At 40.3% G+C, this 17,807-nt stretch overlaps 1 protein-coding gene across 2 annotated transcripts in view; it reads right to left on the bottom strand.

The window, feature by feature from the left end:
• cad (carbamoyl-phosphate synthetase 2, aspartate transcarbamylase, and dihydroorotase) overlaps positions 1-17,807 on the bottom strand; it is an 82,798-nt gene that overhangs the window by 30,212 nt on the left and 34,779 nt on the right. For both annotated transcript variants that reach the window (XM_052024727.1, XM_052024728.1), the window contains exons 20-30: positions 16,109-16,333; positions 15,763-15,945; positions 14,574-14,792; positions 11,794-11,961; positions 10,750-10,932; positions 9,394-9,498; positions 8,034-8,279; positions 7,826-7,907; positions 7,460-7,626; positions 6,902-7,066; positions 6,025-6,156 (exon numbers count right to left, since the gene is read on the bottom strand). In XM_052024727.1, the coding sequence (XP_051880687.1) occupies positions 6,025-6,156; positions 6,902-7,066; positions 7,460-7,626; positions 7,826-7,907; positions 8,034-8,279; positions 9,394-9,498; positions 10,750-10,932; positions 11,794-11,961; positions 14,574-14,792; positions 15,763-15,945; positions 16,109-16,333 (1,875 nt within the window). The remainder of the gene's footprint in view (positions 1-6,024; positions 6,157-6,901; positions 7,067-7,459; positions 7,627-7,825; positions 7,908-8,033; positions 8,280-9,393; positions 9,499-10,749; positions 10,933-11,793; positions 11,962-14,573; positions 14,793-15,762; positions 15,946-16,108; positions 16,334-17,807) is intronic.

The raw sequence follows: 17,807 nt of genomic DNA, 5'->3' as shown, positions 1-17,807 counted from the left end.
TAGTGTGGCTGAGCTACTGAGGAAACCACCATCGAACTTATTGCCTTAAAGACATGGCAGGGCTGGGGACAGCTGTGCACCCAAACAGAGAGGAGACTACAGCTGTCATCAAATCCAACAGCAGGTGACAAGAGAAACATTTATGTCACAAATTTACAAAATTCTGGTTAGGCCACACAAAAGGTATTGTGCACAGTTCTGGTCACCACACTGTAGGAAGGATGTGATTATGCTGGAGAGAGTACAGAGGAGATTCGCAGGATGTTGCCTGGATTAGAGGACTTTAGTTATGGGGAGAGATTGAATAGGCTGGGCTTGTTTTCCCTGGAGTGAAGGAGGCCAAGGAGTGAGGGGGTTTTTACATAGCATAGTACAGGCCCTTTGGCCCATGTTGTGCTGACCGATATAAACCTACCCCACCATCAATCTAACCCTTCCCTCCTACACAGCCCATAACCCTCCATTGTTCTTACATCCACTTAAAGTCGCTCTTAAATGTCCCACGATGGCACGGTAGCATAGTGGTTAGTGCGATGCTGTTACAGCACCAGCAATCGGGGTTCAATTCCCGCTGCTGTCTATAAGGAGTTTGTACATTCTCCCAGTGTCTGTGTGGGTTTCCTCCGGGTGCTCCGGTTTCCTCCCACATTCTAGAGACGTAAGTTAACATGGGTTTAAATGGGCGGCGCAGACTCAATGGGCCGTAAGGGCCTGTTACCGTGCTGTAAGTAAAGCTTTTAAAAGTTTTTTTCTGTGGTAGGGGTATCAAAAACAAAAGGGCATGGATTTAGGGTGAAAGGAAGGAGATTTGAAGGGGTTTTTACATAGCATAGTACAGGCCCTTTGGCCCATGTTGTGCTGACCGATATAAACCTACCCCACCATCAATCTAACCCTTCCCTCCTACACAGCCCATAACCCTCCATTGTTCTTACATCCACTTAAAGTCTCTCTTAAATGTCCCTATTGTATCAGCCTCTACTACCACCCCCGTCAGTGCGTTCTAAGCACCCACCGCTCTGTAATAAAAAAAACTTTTTCCTCCTCTGACCTTAAACTGATCTCCTCTGGTATTGGCCATTGCCGCCCAGTGGAGAAGAGTGGACAGCCGGAACCTATCTATGCCCCTCAATCTTGTACATCTCTATCAAATCACCTCTCACCCTGCATCACACCAAAGAGAACACCCCTACCACGCTCAACCTTTCCTCATGAGACATGTTCTCTAATCCAGACAGCATCCTGGGAAATCCGCTTTGCGCCCTCTCTAAAGCTTCCACATCCTTCCTTTAATGAGACAACCAGAACTGAACACAATACTCCAAGTGTGGTCTAACCAGAGTTTTATAGACCTGCAACAGTCAGTACCTGATAGCTCTTGAACTCAACCTCCCCCCCCCCCCACCCGACTAATGAAGGCCAGCACAACATAAGCCTTCTTAACCACCCCATCAACTTGTGCAGCAACTTTGAGAGATCTATGGATTTGGACCCCAAGTTCCTCCACACTACTAAGAATCCTGCCACCAACCTTGTACTCAGCCTTCAAGTTCAATCTTCCAAAGTATATCGCTTCACACTTTTCTGGATTGAACATCTGCCACTTCTCCACCCAACTCTGCATCCTGTATACACATCCTGTTGTAGACTACGGCAACCTTCTACACTATCCACAACACCTCCAATCTTTGTGTCATCAGCAAACTTATTAACCCATCCCTCCACTTCCACAACAAATCCCTGCAGAACACCACTAGTCATCGACCTCCAGGCAGAATACTCTCCATCTACTACCACCTTCTGCCTTCTGTGGGCAAGCTAATTCAGAATCCACGCAGCCAAGTCTCCATAGGTCCCATGCCTCATGACTTTCTAGATGAGCCTACCATGGGGAACCTTGTCAAAACACCTCCATATACACCACATCCATCACTCTAACTTCATCAATTTGTTTTCTCACCTCCTCAAAAAACTCAGTTAGGCTTGTATGGCATGACCTGCCCCTCACAAAGCCATGCTGACCATCCCTAATAAGACTATGCTTCTCCAAATGCTCGTAAATCCTGTCCCTAAGAATCCTCTTCAACAGCTTGCCCACCACTGACTTACGACTCATTGGTCTATGATTCCCAGGATTATCCCTATTACCTTTCTTGAACAAGGGAACAACATTTGCCATTCTCCAATCTTCCAGCACCATTCCCATGGCCAGGGAGAACACAAATATCATTGTCAACGCCCCAGCAATCTCTTCTCTCACTTCCCGTACTAACCTGGGGTACATCCTGTCCAGCCCCAGGGACTTATCTATTCTAATGTTTTTCAGAAGCTCCAACACTACCTCATTCTCAACCTCATCATTAGCCTGCTCTACACTGACCTCACATTCATCAAAGTCCCTCTCCCTAGTCAATACTGAAGTATCAAGGCCCTCCCCTACCTCCAGGCACGTTTCCCCCTTTATCACCGAGCAATCTTACCCTCACTCTAGTCATCCTCCTGTTCTTTGCGTACATGTAGAATGCCTTGGGGCTTTCCTTAACTCTACTCACCAAGGCCTTCTCATGTCCCCTTCTAGTTCTCCCAAGTCCCTTCTTAAGCTCCTTCCTAGCTACCTTATTATTCTCAAGAGCCCTGACTGATTTTTGCTGACTAAAAATTTCACTTCTCTTGTCAACCATGGTTCCTTTACCTTACGATCCTTTCCCTATCTCAGTGGGACAAACCTATCCAGAACCCCATGCAAGTGGTCTGCAAACAGCCTCCACGTTTCTGCTGTGCATTTCCCTGAGAACATCTGTTCCCAATTTACACTCCCAACTTCCTGCCTAATACTAGTGTAATTAGCCCTCCCCCAATTAAAAACTTTCCCATATCGTCTGCTCCTAGCCTTGTCCATAGCTATGCTAAAGATCTGGGAATTGTGATCACTGTCTCCGAAATGCTTGCCCACCGAGAGTTCTCTCTCCTGGCCAGGTTCATTGCCGAGTACTAGATCCAGTATGGCCTCTTCTCTAGTCGGCCTGTCCATATACGGTGTCGAGAATCCTTCCTGGACACACCTAACAAAGTCTGCCCCATCTAAACCCTTTGCACTAAGGAGGTGCCAATCAATATTAGGGAAGATGGAAGTCACCCATGACAACAACCCTGTTATTTTTGCAACTTTCCAAAATCTGCCTACTTATCTGCTCCTCGGTGTCCAGGTGGCTACCGGGGGAGCTATAGAATACTTCCAATAGAGTAATTGCTCCCTTCCTGTTTCTGACTTCCACCTACACTGATTCAGTAGACGATCCCTCCACGATGTCCTCCTTTTCTGCAGCTGTGATACTATCCTGGATTAACAATACCACTACCCACCCCACCTCTTTTACCTCCCTTCCTATCCCTTCTGAAACATCTAAAACACGGAACATCAAGCAGCCGCTCCTGCCCTTGCGACAGTTAAGTCTGTAATGGAATCTGTGGGGTAATTTTTTTTAAACCAGATGACTGATATCTGGAATACACTGCTAGAGTAGGTGATGGAATCAGATGCAATTACTATGTTTAAGAGGTATTCAGAAAGACACTTAAATATGCAATGCATAGAGGGATACAGTCCTAATGTGGGTAAATGATCAAAAAGGTCAGCACGGATGTGGAGGGCCAAAGGGCCCATTTCTATAGTGTACGGCTCTATGAATCTAATGCATAAAAAAAATTATACCGTTCATTGTTATACATACCACCTGATTTTACTGGCCAATGAAAGATTTTCCATGCAACAATGTAAGGCGTTCTACACGTATGTGAAGAATAAGAGGATGACTAGAGTGAGGGTCGGACTGATCAGGGATAAAAGAGGTAGGGGAGGTCCTTAATGAATATTTTGCTTCAGTATTCACCACAGAGAGAGACCTTGATGTTTGAGAGGATGGCGTACGACAGGTTGCTAATGCTAGGGCACGTCGATGTGAGGAAAGAGGATGTGCTGGGACTACTGAAAAACATCAGGATAGATAAGTCACTGGGGCCGGACAGGATATATCCAAAGTTATTACGAGAAGTGAGGGAAGAGATTGCTGTGCCTTTGGCGACGATCTTTGCATCCTCACTGGTCACAGAAGCAGTGCCAGATGATTGGAGGGTGGCAAATTTTGTTCCTTTGTTTAAGAAAGGGAGTAGGTATAACCCTGGGAATTACAGACCAGTGAGTCTTACTTCAGTGGTGGGCAAATTACTGGAGAAGATTCTTAGAGACAGGATTTATGGGCATTTGGAGAAGCATAGGCTGATTAGGGACAGTCAGCATGGCACTGAGGGGCAGGTTGTGCCTCACAAGCTGACTGAATTCTTTGAGGATGTGACAAAGCACATTGATGAAGGTAGAGCAGTGGATGTAGTGTACATGGATTTTAGTAAGGCATTTGATAAGGTTCCTCATGGAAGGCTCATTCAGAAAGTCAGGAGGCACGGGATCCAGGGAAACTTGGCTGTGTGGATTCAGAACTGGCTCACCCATAGAAGACAGAGGGTGGTGGTAGATGGAGCGTATTCTGCCTGGAGGTCGGTGACCAGTGGTGTTCCGCAGGGATCTGTTCTGGGACCCCTGCTCTGTGATTTTTATAAATGACTTGGATGAGGATGTGGAAGGGCGGGTTAGTAAGATTGCTGATGATACAAAGGTTGGTGGTGTTGTAGATAGTGTAGAAGGTTGCTGTAGATAGAATGCAGACCTGGGCTAAGTGGCAGATGAAGTTCAGCCCAGAAAAATGTGAAGTGATAAACTTTGGGAGATCAAATCTGACGGCAGAATACAAGGTTAATGGTAGGACTCTCGGCAGTGTGGAGAAACAGATGGATCTTGCGGTCCATGTCCAGCAGGGTATTGAGTTCAAGAGCCGTGAGGTGATGTTACAGCTCTATAGAACTCTGGTTAGACCACACTTGTGGAGTATTGTGTTCAGTTCTGGTTGTCTCATTAAAGGAAGGATGTGGAAGCTTTAGAGAGGGTGCAGAGGATATTTACCAGGATGTTGCCTGGATTGGAGAGCATGTCTGATGAGGATAGGTTGAGCGAGCTAGGGCTTTTCTTTTTGGAGAGGAGGAGGATGAGAGATGACTCGATAGAGGTGTACAAGATGATAAGAGGCATAGATTGAGTGAACAGTCAGAGACTTTTCCCCAGTGCAACAATGGCTAACACAAGGGGACATAATTTTTAAGGTGATTGGAGGAAGGTATAAGGGGGATGTCAGGGGTAAGTTTTTTTTAAACAGAGTGGTGGGTGCGTGGAACGTACCGGTGGCAGAGGCAGATACATTAGGGACTTAGGGACTTTTAAGAGGCTCTTAGATAGACACATGAATGATAGAGAAATAGGGAGCTATGTGGGAGGGAAGGGTCAGATAGATCTTAGAGCAGGATAAGATATCGGCACAACACTGTGGGCCAAAGGGCCTGTACTGTGCTGTAGAGTTCTATGTTCTATGTAAATGAGCTTCTGTGGAAACTTGAATCATAAAGTCACCTTGAAAAAAAAGCTAATCTGCACCCAGTTTGTTGACTACACCAATGTAGCGATTACACCCGTGTATGCCAAAGCTTTGGGCTTCCATGGCTCCTATCCAAAGCCCTTTTGGTAAGAGGTGGCCATAACTTGGTCTTTGTAAAATCTATACCTATTTTGTACCATGCTACTGCCAAAACCACAAAATTCAAGTATTTACAGCTCACACAAATGACAAGTTGATATTTATTTCAGTTTCTTATTTCCCCAAAAGAAAACTCCAATGGATCCTGTCCCCATTTTGCAAATAGTGAGATTTGGCTTTGATATAAATGATCAGTTACATTTTATTTCAAACTATAAAATTTAATACGATTCACTTGTTAAATCATCTGCTGCCGCAAAACAACAAATTTCATGACGTACAAGTAAGTGATAATAAACGATTCTGATTTTAAAAAAAAATCTTAAAAACGCATGGCTTATTTGATTAATATATGACAGAAGTGCAGTTAGGCAAGTTTACTTACCTCCTCCTTTCTAGCTACATGGCATATGTGAACAGGACGCTGATGTAACTGTGCAACCATTAAAATGGCCGCTACAGTCTGCCTTTCTGCATGCACAACTATAGGCAGATGTTTTGGCCACTTCTCAAAATGCTGAAAATGACAAGTAATTATATTTAAAATCAAATCAGGCAACAAAAATACATGTAAGTAGAGATATTTGCTATTTTCCAAAATATGGGCATAGTGAGAGATTTCATTTAAAACATACTTTAATTATACCCCAAACCCCTGATCCAAACAGAGGATCAGTGTGCTTCTCTATTAGCTCCGGTGAAATGGAATGAAAACAAACAATGTTGGTCTTATTTTAGAGTGTTTCATAAACTTTTAGAGCTGTCTGAAACATTTCATCCCACAAGAGATTTTTTGTAAAATGGAAAAACAAATTTGATAGATTGGAGCAAATATATATCATCTTAAAAGCAATGGATGCTTGGGTAAGATGGGGAAGGAAGGCAGTCTGTAGACAATTGGAAGTTTCATGATATGACCAAAAGTTTGTGGCAGGGCATTGAACAGAGAATCCATTATCAACTTCAAAATTCCAGGACTAATAGTGAATAATTAGCTCCCAAATAGTGAATAAAGTTACTGCACTGTACCATTTAAACAACAAAGCACCCTCCCCCAATTACTCTGGAATATCAGTCAATGAGGTCCTGAGCCATGCAGGAAAGTTTACAAAACAAATCAGTGAGTCTTCCAAAAAATTCATGCTTAATCTGAATATGGGAACTACTCCTTTACATTATTGAGCTCTACTTAAACCATAAAAAGGCGGCATGAAGAACAGAATCGAGTTCTTGCAAAACTGGAAAAATAAAATCTACTATACCTCCATCCATAAGGATACATTATCCATTTTGAGTGTTGAAAAAGTGTTATTTAAGTACATCTTCAAACCAGCAGCTGAATTGCTAATCAATGGTAGAACATCAGCATTGTCTGAAGATGCTCCCAGAAACAATGCAAAATCACACCGTGCACTCGTAGTTGCTAACTGGAGGGAACACATTTTGTCAATTAAAACAAGTTAGCCATGACCAACAACATTTACTTCAACAAAAAGAAATCCAATCTTTAACCAGTTTAACATGGGTCCACCCATCCTAAGACTAAATGCATATATTGTATCTTAATTTTGCCAAAAAGGATGGAAGATTTAGTAATTCTTCTGGTACCATATGGAACCAATATCCTCAATCAATTGCACAATTTGCCTGTGGTATGCACAAAGAAAAATTTAACTGATAATTTGATGACATCACAAAAAACACCATAAGCAAAATATGTCAGTTTTTAACATCCACAGTGTTTGCCCTAAGATGTGACTGGATCTCAAAAAAGATGCTCAATAGACATGAACCTGCACTAAAAAAAAAGTATTAATTACCTTCTGTACAAGGGCAAATGAGGTCTGGTCTGTGACTGGTGGGTTTGTGTTGGGCATAGCACACACCATAGTAATACCTCCTGCCAAAGCTGCAGCAGTGCCAGAAGCAAAATCCTCTTTGTGTGTTCCACCTGGTTCCCGGAGGTGTACATGGACATCAATCAAACCTTAAAATGCAAAGCACATCAACAACAAAGTTTTATTTTTAAAATCTTACAGCATGCACAATATGTTTTTACTCTTTTCCAAACTACATTGTTTCTCAAACATGAATTACTAACCAAAATTACTAATTCTTCAGACACAATGCCCAGTGTTCTAATCCTAATTAAAAAGTGTAAAAAGCAAAGTAATAATTGCCATTACCTGGTAAGCGAATTAGTTTGTGAGACGTCATGGAATCTATGAGAGTCTTCACTGGAGGAGAAGTACCAACCAGTCGTAAAGCCTAGAGAGAGAAAGAGATACCGTTTGAAGTAGTTATACAGCATGCACTTCCCTTTTGATCTATGAAGCTGAAAGATAAATTAAAAGTATTCCACTTTCACAAGCCAAACACTATCAAACAACTTGCCTCAACAAACAGTTTAGTGCACTTGATGTCAGTAATTAATGGAACTGAACAATCTATAGCTAATCGCCTGGTACGATAGCCCTTGGTAACAAATGAAGAAAGACGTCTTCCTCCCGAGTTCCTCATGGAGAGGTTTATAACCAAGTCAAAGTGATTTTCTTCCAAGTAGTCCACAATACTTCTTTGCCTCTCTTTCAAAGGACAACCATTATCACTATCTTCAAATGGCCAATCCACTGCCTTAATCTGCAAAGAAATCCAAGGACAAAAGTCAATTACTCATGCAAAACCTTCATGCATTGATGATTTGATAAAGGTATTTGAGGAGAATTTTAACATTAGGACCAGAATTCAGGAAGACTTTCTTCCACCAGCTGCAAGTTATATTTCTGAAATTTGACTGATAGGTCCAAAACAAATTAGTGGTGGAGATTCCTCTGAGGCACAAAATTGTGCATAATTACCACTTGCCTTTAAGGTATCTCTTCCTGGGTGATGATAAAAGCACATTACTGGGGACATTCACGCTGCATTTTACCTGGGAATGCTATTTAACAAGATCAAAAAAAACAGGAGTTTACTGGCAACTTAACATGTAAAATTCATTAAAAAAAAATTAGTATACAGGAAGTCCCGAACTTCTGAACGCCTGTACTTATGAACCGACCTCCGTAAAGCCTATTATTTAAAAAAAACCGAGTTACACACAATGGTTCGTACTAATGAATGGGCGGACTACTTTAAGGCATAAGGCATCCAAAAATGATCATTATTATTATCACTGCATTATTATATTTATGATGTTTTAGGTACAATATATACTAAGACAAACATTTGACTAATTGACGCTTGATGTGAACTGTACATAACTGTTCCAACTTGCATACAAATTCGTATTACGAACAGACTCAAAAATGGAACTTGTTCGTAATCTGGGGACTTCCTGTATTTGTATAAAAATTATTGTCCTAGTACAGCTTCAACTCATTTAAAATTAAAATCAATGTCTTAAGCAACCTTGAAACAGAGGTACATAGGTCAACAGAGAAAGTGACAAGTTATGCCAGACTTTTCCATGCTGTCAGCTTTAATTGAGACAACAGCATGAAGTGGAAGGGACCTGTTACACTAATCAGGGCAAAGTTTTACTAACATTACCAGCTATTCATAAGTTTCCCCCAAAGAAGTTATTATATACCAAGTTCTTGATTTTTCTAGTGAATTTTATTTGAGGAATTAATTTATCTCATTTCAAATATTATGCCAAATGCCCCATTCTTAACCACAGATACAATAATGTAAAAATAGCACACGTTTTCTTTCTCGGTCTCAGACACATATACATACACACAATACTTACCTTAATGCCATGCTCAGTATAAAAATCTGCTGTGCCCAGACTTGCATACAGACTATACCCAAGTTGCTCCAAAGACTGGACTGTGGATAGCAGCTCACTCTTATTCTAGAATTTGAAAACAAAAACCTCTCAAATCTTCAAATTACAGCTTCTGTAAATTGCAGCTCAATTTACAAGTCAAGCTCAATACAAACAGTTGGAATAATTAAATTTACAACTGAAAACCATTAGAAAGGCTCGTTATCAAAAAAGCTTAAATTAAAATGAAAAATAAAGAAAGGGACAAGAAGCATTTATTATAGATAAATAAAGCTATTCCTCAAAAAAAAATTGTGCAAATACCAAGAAACTTTCACATCATCCGGATGCCAAAGTGGTTCCCAGGAAATAGTGTTGAAGTGTGATCATATAGGAACCTGCAGTGTAAGTTTATGTCGCACAAATAGATACTGGATAATTAACTATTTTCATGACACAAGAGACTCCTGATGCTGGAATCTGGAGCAAAACTAAGCTGATCTGGGGAGGTAAGGGGCTGGTCGATGCTTTGGGTCAAGATCCTGCATCAGTACTATTATGGTGATCCTGGTTGAGGAACTGATATCTGCCAGGATACTTCTCCTGCTTTCCTTTACCAGGTATATCCACCTCAAAAGGAATACAATGCTGTTTCAGTACACTAAATATTGTAGCACTGCAACCTTTTGATATGTCAGCCTAGAGCAGGTGATCAAAGCAGGGCAAGAACCCACAACTGTCCAACTCAGTGTGGAGTACCACCACTTGCCCTAGGCTGAATCTTTTCTTAATGTCAAAGTTATCTTATTTCTGCTTTCTATATGTTCTCGTTATCGAAAGTGCATGAGAAACCAATTTACAGAAACAACTAGCATATGCGATCTTTTTTGCCATGGTAACAGTAAAACTCCTTTAATCCAGCACATTCAGGAGTCTGGTGATGTTGGACTAGTAGATTTTCCAGTCTCTCAGATGTTATTCTATTACCACTCCAAAACACTTTTAATTCACTTTTTTAATCTATATATATATATGAAAGAAAGGAATAATTTTTCTTTTACACAGTGGAATAATAAGTTTTCCAATGAACCTGGTAAGTTTAAAAGGAGTGTGGGAACCAGGATTTCAGCAAGTGGACAGGCATCACCAGATGCTGAATCCTTGGGATTTCAGAATGGCTAGATAGCGGATTATCAGAATTTTATCGTGCTGCACACCTCCACCAAAGAAATGCTTATCATTTTCAAAATCAAGGAACATCAGTGCAATTTTAACATCTACAGTGCAAGTACAAGTTATTATATCTTGGCAAAAATACTTCTTCTAAGCTGTATTTACTTTGTAGCTGCCGATTGAAAGTAGTATATTGTTTTTTGGTATTTTAAAGCCAGTGCTCAACATGGCCTTGAGATAAGCCTCATAACGATTTTCTCCAAAGCAGGCCACTTCTCCGGTACTTGTCATTTCCACACCCAATACCACATCTGCTCCAGCAAGTCGAGAAAATGAAAACTGAGGCACCTACAAATGAGATCATACACACAAAATGAGACTTCACCACAGCAAGTTTAACAGTTCATCAAAAAAAAGACTCAAGAACACAACCACCCAAATTTTCAAAAGCTATCATCATATCTTAATAAATGGCCTGTTTCGATTTTATTCACTGGATATTCATTTAATGAAAGCTGGATATACACAGTGCATTAGGCAGTAGTGACCGTATTACCTTTCATTATATGTGATACCAACCCAAGATTTCAGGCTGCTTGTTGCTGCCAGATTTACTGACTACGCCTAGCACTGCTTTTATTTCAGGATTTCTCAGAAGTAAAACATTTTCCCTATAATTAGTTCAAATATCTAGCTAAGTTTTCCATTGGCATCATTACAACAAAAAGTTCTTGATTACAAACTAACAATCTTGGTTTCAAAGGCTAAACCATAACAATGTGTCCCATAATTTCTTTTGATGAACTTAGGAAAGATCCACTTTTTTTTTTACATCCAGCAACATTTCAAGCTCAGGTTGCCAATGAACCAGTGTTTCAGCTCATAATTTAATAATTATTACTAAAACTGAATTGTACTTCATAATTTACACAAGTTGTTATAGTGGCAAAGACATTTTTGTTATTCCCTTTAAAAGACTGCTAAAAATAGTTTACTTTTGTTTGTTAAGTATAGTGCAGCAAAAGAAGTGTTTCCAATGTAAATTCACAATCTAAACAAGGCTACTCTTCCTTAAATCAAATGTCAGTTAGTTTACATCCAACTAGCATTTTAGCATTTTAAAGGGAATAGCAAAACTGCACTGAAAGGCAATCAGCACAGAAGAAATATTACTATTCTCCAATTCAATTATCACTAACATCAGTTTACCTTTACTCCTACAATTCCTGAACCACTCATTAGTCCTACAGGCTCAACTTCTTCACCCATTATGACTTGTGTAGCCAGGGCTATCATATCCACTCCAAGTGTCTTTGACACAAACGGAAAGGAACGCGAAACTCTCACATTACATTCTATCACCTTGAGCTGATCATCCTGTAGATGGGAAAATAAAATAGGAGACATACTTAGTGAATGGCCATAAGTATGTAATCAGAATTCTGAGCTACAGTGCCAAAGCAGAGTCTAAACAAACAAATTGAAGCTGTATAATATTCTGGATAAATCTTCCATATTCTTTTAAATTCTAGTCATGAAAAGTACTTGGAAGGCAGCACAAAAGGAGGAATGTATGACTGATCCCTTGTTTCAGTGGACTAAGTTAAACGAGAGAATTTGGACAAATGATTGAGTAATATCTGTACTACAATCCTGCCAAAGTAGTTCGAAAGTTCTTCACACCATCATTTTATTTTAAGAAAAAGCACACGCATTCCCTAATGCTACAGTCATGGAGTGGTAACACCACACAAGTTCATTCGGTTCATCATGACCCTACAAGCACTCTTCCAGAGCAGTTCTCTTGTTCCACCCACGGCTCTCTCTGCAAGTTCTTCTCCACCACATTTTTATCCAAGCTCCCCACGAAGGCCACATCAAATGCATTAACCTCATCAACTCACAAGAGAGGTTTACCAGGATGCTGCCTGGATTAGAGGTTGGACAAACATGGGTCGTTATCTCTGGAGTGGCAGAGGCTGAGGCGAGATCTGATTGAGGTTTAAAAGATTATGAGAGGCATAGAGTAGACAGCCGGTATCTTTTTCTCAGGGTTGAAACGTCTAATACTAGAGGGCATGCATTTACGGTGACGGGGGTAAGTTCAAAGGAGATGTATAGGGCAAGTTTTTTTTTGAGAGAGAGAGTAGTGGGTGCCTGGAATGCACTGCCATGGGTGGTGGTGGAGGCAAATATGATAGAGGTGTTCAAGAGCTGAATGTGCAGAGAATGAAGTGATATGGACATTGTGTAGACAGAAGGGATTAGTTTAGTTAGGCATTTAATTACTAGTTTAATTAGTTTGGCACAACATCATGGGCTGAAGGGTCTGTTCTTGTGCTGTACTGTTCTACGTTCTAACTCTACTTATAACTTTTATATAATTATTCATGAGGTTATCAAGAATAAAAATTAATTCCAAAGCAACATTTCAAATTAAAGCACCAACATTAAACTATACAATACAGGTTTATGTTACTGGACTGATACTAAAAAACAAAAATTATGGACTTCAAGGCATGATTAACCTTGAAACTACTCAAGGCTCGATGCTGTGACAGGTGAAAGAGACTACATAGCTCTGGGAAAGGCTGACCTTACTGAGCTACTCCAAAGTCACCTCCCAAACGGCAACCTTTATTGATGAGGAGCAAACGTTACGCAGACACACAGAAGCACTGTCATCGACAGGCTCCATTCCAGTCTGATACATTGCTGTTTTACAATGGTGTGCAGTGTTCTATCATTGTTACTAGGTCTAAACGCTGGTATTCCATACCGAACAGCATGGTAGGAATACCTTCATCAAAAGGTCTGCAATGGTTCAAGAGGGCAGCTCTCCATCACCTTCTCAAAGGCAATTAGAGATGGGCAATAAATGCTGGCTTTGGAATCTACATCCAGATCCCCAAAAATAAATAATTTTTTTGAATAAATTTCTTCACCACCATTTTGTGATTTATTTTTGTAATCTCTTATGATGTTGTGCAAGCTTGTCTATTAGTCTGACTCACAAACTTCCACGGTATTGCTTTTCTGAAAGCGATTTCTCAATTCTTATAAGCCTTTTCTATAACAAAGCTATTTTCTGGTCTCGAATCCAAATGATAGCCACTACAGTATTGACCCCATCAATGGGCAAGCTGACATAGCAAATTCAGCAAGATCAGGAAAGGGGGTGATGGGGGAAGGAGAGAGGAGAGAAACAGAAACAAAAAAAAGATCAGACTTGGAATCTTGCTGAACCTCATGGTTTAGTTGCAAACCACACCATGCACTTAAACAGCAATGTGTCAGGAGAGCCCAGAATCCATGTTGTATTCCATCTAATGCAAAGAATACTTAAAAGTTAATCACTCACATCTTGTATTTGACTATTGATGCAATATTTTCACATTACAAAACTAAAGGTATTTATAAATATAATTATGTATTTCAGAAAATCATTTAAGTGATGGGGTGGTGCGCTAACCAGAAGTCCTTTTGCTTGACGCTAGCCTAATCTGCCTGCAGAAGGTCTTAAAGCAAATTGGTTTTGCACTGACTTGATGGAGTTTTTGTGGATACTCCAAGGGGTGTCAAATTGGCTGGTGTGAGAAATGTAAGAAAAAAATTGAACTGATGCAGCAGAGACCATTTTTGCAAAATTGGGATTGAAACACATACATGAAGCATGCGTCTCCAATATCAGAAGGTCTTATGTCGATTTGAGTGCTTAAAGTGAACAATATATCCCAAAACTACAAGTTTCCATGTAAAATGTTGAACATAAATAACCAAGAATTTCAGCACTGATGTCTTTCACTTTGACAAAAATCACAAAATGCAGCAGTATAGACTTATTCTTTCTTGTTTTTCTTAAGTTCAATACCTACAGAGGAGTCAATTAAATCCAATTACATCTAGAATAAAAAGATTAAGGAGGATACTTGGCCTAACTCATTTAATTCAAACAATTCAATTAATAATTATTTAAATGAGGATCTGACCTTTGCAATGAGCTGAAGATTGAAAGGTCCAGTGGCTTGCAGCTCCTGCCCAATTGCACAGACAATGGTTTTGATTCTTTCTGTTGTTTTCTGGTTTAGGTCCTGTGGTGGAGTTACCAGTGTAGCATCTCCAGAGTGGACCCCTGCGTTTTCTACATGCTCCGAAATAGCTACTGCTATCACTACTCCATCACAGGCCACTGCATCCACATCAATCTCCTGCATAAGACAAAAATGTGCATCTTTATTACAAAAGTACCTGTATAAGTTATCCAAACTCCATTTGAAACGGTAACAATTTTACTGTGCTATGCCAGTTCACCACTGCTAAGTACACAGAGTTTCACCAGATTACAATGAAACTGAGACGCAAGAGACTGTAGATGCCGCAGCAAAAAAAAGACTGCTGGAAGAACTCAAAAAGTCAAGAAGTATCTGACCATCACTCCCCCCCCTCCCCCCCAGTCTATCGCAGTCCCTCCTTTTCACTTTTATGTACTAGCTACCTTCCTTCTACACTCAATCCTGATGCAGGGTTTTGACTCAAAATGTTGAACATCCTTTTGTTGTTGCTCGACCTGCTGAGTTCCTCCAATAATTTATCTTTTAAGCATTGAAATTAAACTTAAGTAATAATAAAGAAAAACTGCAGTAATCACGTGGAGCTTCATTATGCCAGCTTTTATCCAACAAATCAAATCAATTCCTTTGATTCACCCTACTCACATAGCTTAAAGCTCATATTTCGCATTAGCCTTCGGCTTTTAAAATACATTTCCAAAATGCAGGCTTCCAAGTCAGAAATCAGATCCATACTATCAAAAACTAAATGATGAACTCAACCAGTTGACTCATGCAGATGAAAATATATTTTCAAAACAGACTTCAGGGATCATTAGCTAACGTGAGCACTGATATTCTTCTATTGGAAATCGCAACTTTAAAAAAATATTTCTCCATAGTGTATTTTTGTTGATTTTATAAGAAGATATCATTGCATATGCAAGATCTCTTGATAGAGAATGAATATAATGTAAAACACACAAGATTTCTGATAGACAGAAACTAGGGACGAATTCTGCTTCAAGTACAATGAATGAAAACAATAAATCAGGATAAGTCACAAAGTACCAGCAATGCATTTGAGGTGCAAGGTAATTCAGAATCAGGAAAAAGAAGTCTTTTTAACCTTGGCTTCCTGAATGAATTTGGAAATGACAACAGGGTGTTCCTTCGAAACAGCAACTGCACTGCTGAGGAACTTCTCCAGGTCACTGTCAGAATAAGCGACATTCATAGCAACCCCGCTCAGCACATAAGACGGGCGGATGAGACATGGATATCCAACTTTTGTGCAAAACTCCTTGGAGGACTACAGAAAGAGAAGAGACATTTTAAGTTTTGCAATTCAATTTTATAGGTTAGAAGACAAGAAAACAACCTACAACCCTTCAAATACTGATCTCAATATTCAAGCGAATTAACTGGCACTTTGCATGGTTTAACTGCTTGCAATCACCAGATTGCGCACACACCTCTGTATCTGACAGTTCCTTCCACCGTGGCTGGCTAATACCAATTGTATCCAGCATTCGGGAGAACTTGAAGCGATTTTCAGCTGTATCAATGGATTCTGGTGATGTGCCCAGGATTCGGCATTGCTGACGGTGAAGGTCCATTGCAATATTGTTTGGCAATTGCCCACCCATTGACAAGATTATACCCTCTGGATTTTCCAGTTCATAAATATCCATCACTACCTGAAAAAAATATTAATACAAATATTTTAGCAAAGCTGACACTTCCTAAATATTGCCTCCCCACCACCCCTTGTAGTAATTGGACAGCCCCTTGCCAAACACTTCTGTCAAAATCCTTTGTATGAACGACTGGATTAAGAAATTGATAACATGATACCGAGCACAAAGCAATCAACTTGAGCATTCTGAGACAAGGCAGGCTGTTAACTGTCATGGTTAAGTCATGAAAAAAAACTGGGTATCTCCTAAACAAGTGTTGGAAAAAATCAGAATTTAAAACAACCTGGGAAAGGTACCTGGGTCCCAATATAAAAACATTATAAAGTATCTACTTTGTTTCAGTTGTGGACAGACAAGCAACTGCACGAGCAGAATCACTCCTTGATGTTATATGGCACCATTCCATTTAGAACCATAATTCTGGGATGACAATATTCTCTTACCCTGAAGGAAACTCAATATGAAATGTGACTTTACGAAAACTACAAAACGCTTTGCCTGTAAACATGAGGGCTCAATATCTAAAGCTCCAACAGATAAAAGAAAATCATTTTATTTCATAACATAGGTCAATCATATGATCAGTGATTAGTAGCTTGGATTTTCCATTTCCAGCCCAGTACACAAAATCCATGTCCTGCAGCCCCACATCTAACAAGATGATATCACCCAAGTTAACAAAGGCAAGGGCCTGAAATATAGATCTTTGTTCTGCATGGTAGTGTAGCGGTTAGCGTAACGCTTTACAGCACCAGCGACCCGGGTTCAATTCCGGCCACCGTCTGTAAGGAGTTTGTACATTCTCCCAGTGTCTGTGTGGGTTTCCTCTAGGTGCTCCAGTTTCCTCCCATATTCCAAAGGTGTATGAGTTAGGAAGTTGTGGACATGCTATGTTGGCGCCGGAAACGTGGCAACACTTGCAGGCTGCCCCCAGAACACTATGCAAAAAGATGTATTTCACTGTGTGTTTTGATATACATGTGACTAATAAAGATATCTTATTTCAGTGCAACATCACACCCAAGTTTGTGAGACTGCAGAACATTTATAAAGGGGCACTCAAGAAGTGATGTACAGGTCCTCCCCAGCTAACAAATGCCTGACTTATGTACAGCCTGTACATGTGAATGAGTGTTTGGGAGACCAGCGGTACGGATATACCAGCTGCTGCAGGGCTGCAGCCATCTTCTGCTGGTGGGAACTCCGTTCACGGCTGCACTTCTGACCCGTGGACTGTTCGAGTTGTAAACAGTTCACAGAAATGGAACTCTGCCGTATCCTGGGGAAGACTTGTACGTATAATTACACAGAATCATGTTCCTCCATTCCAGCTCATATCAGATGCAACTTATCATGGCTGGAGTAAGTTTTGCACTTTTTGTATAGCAAATACAATGGGAAGAACATGGTGGAAGGAACAATTTCTATCACGGAAACTGCTCCACATCACTTATAATAAAGAGACTGGAAAGTT

The sequence above is a fragment of the Pristis pectinata genome, chromosome 10 (assembly GCF_009764475.1).
Source record: "Pristis pectinata isolate sPriPec2 chromosome 10, sPriPec2.1.pri, whole genome shotgun sequence".
In the NCBI taxonomy this organism is placed as follows: domain Eukaryota; kingdom Metazoa; phylum Chordata; class Chondrichthyes; order Rhinopristiformes; family Pristidae; genus Pristis; species Pristis pectinata.
This window is presented reverse-complemented; position numbering and strand designations above follow the sequence as displayed.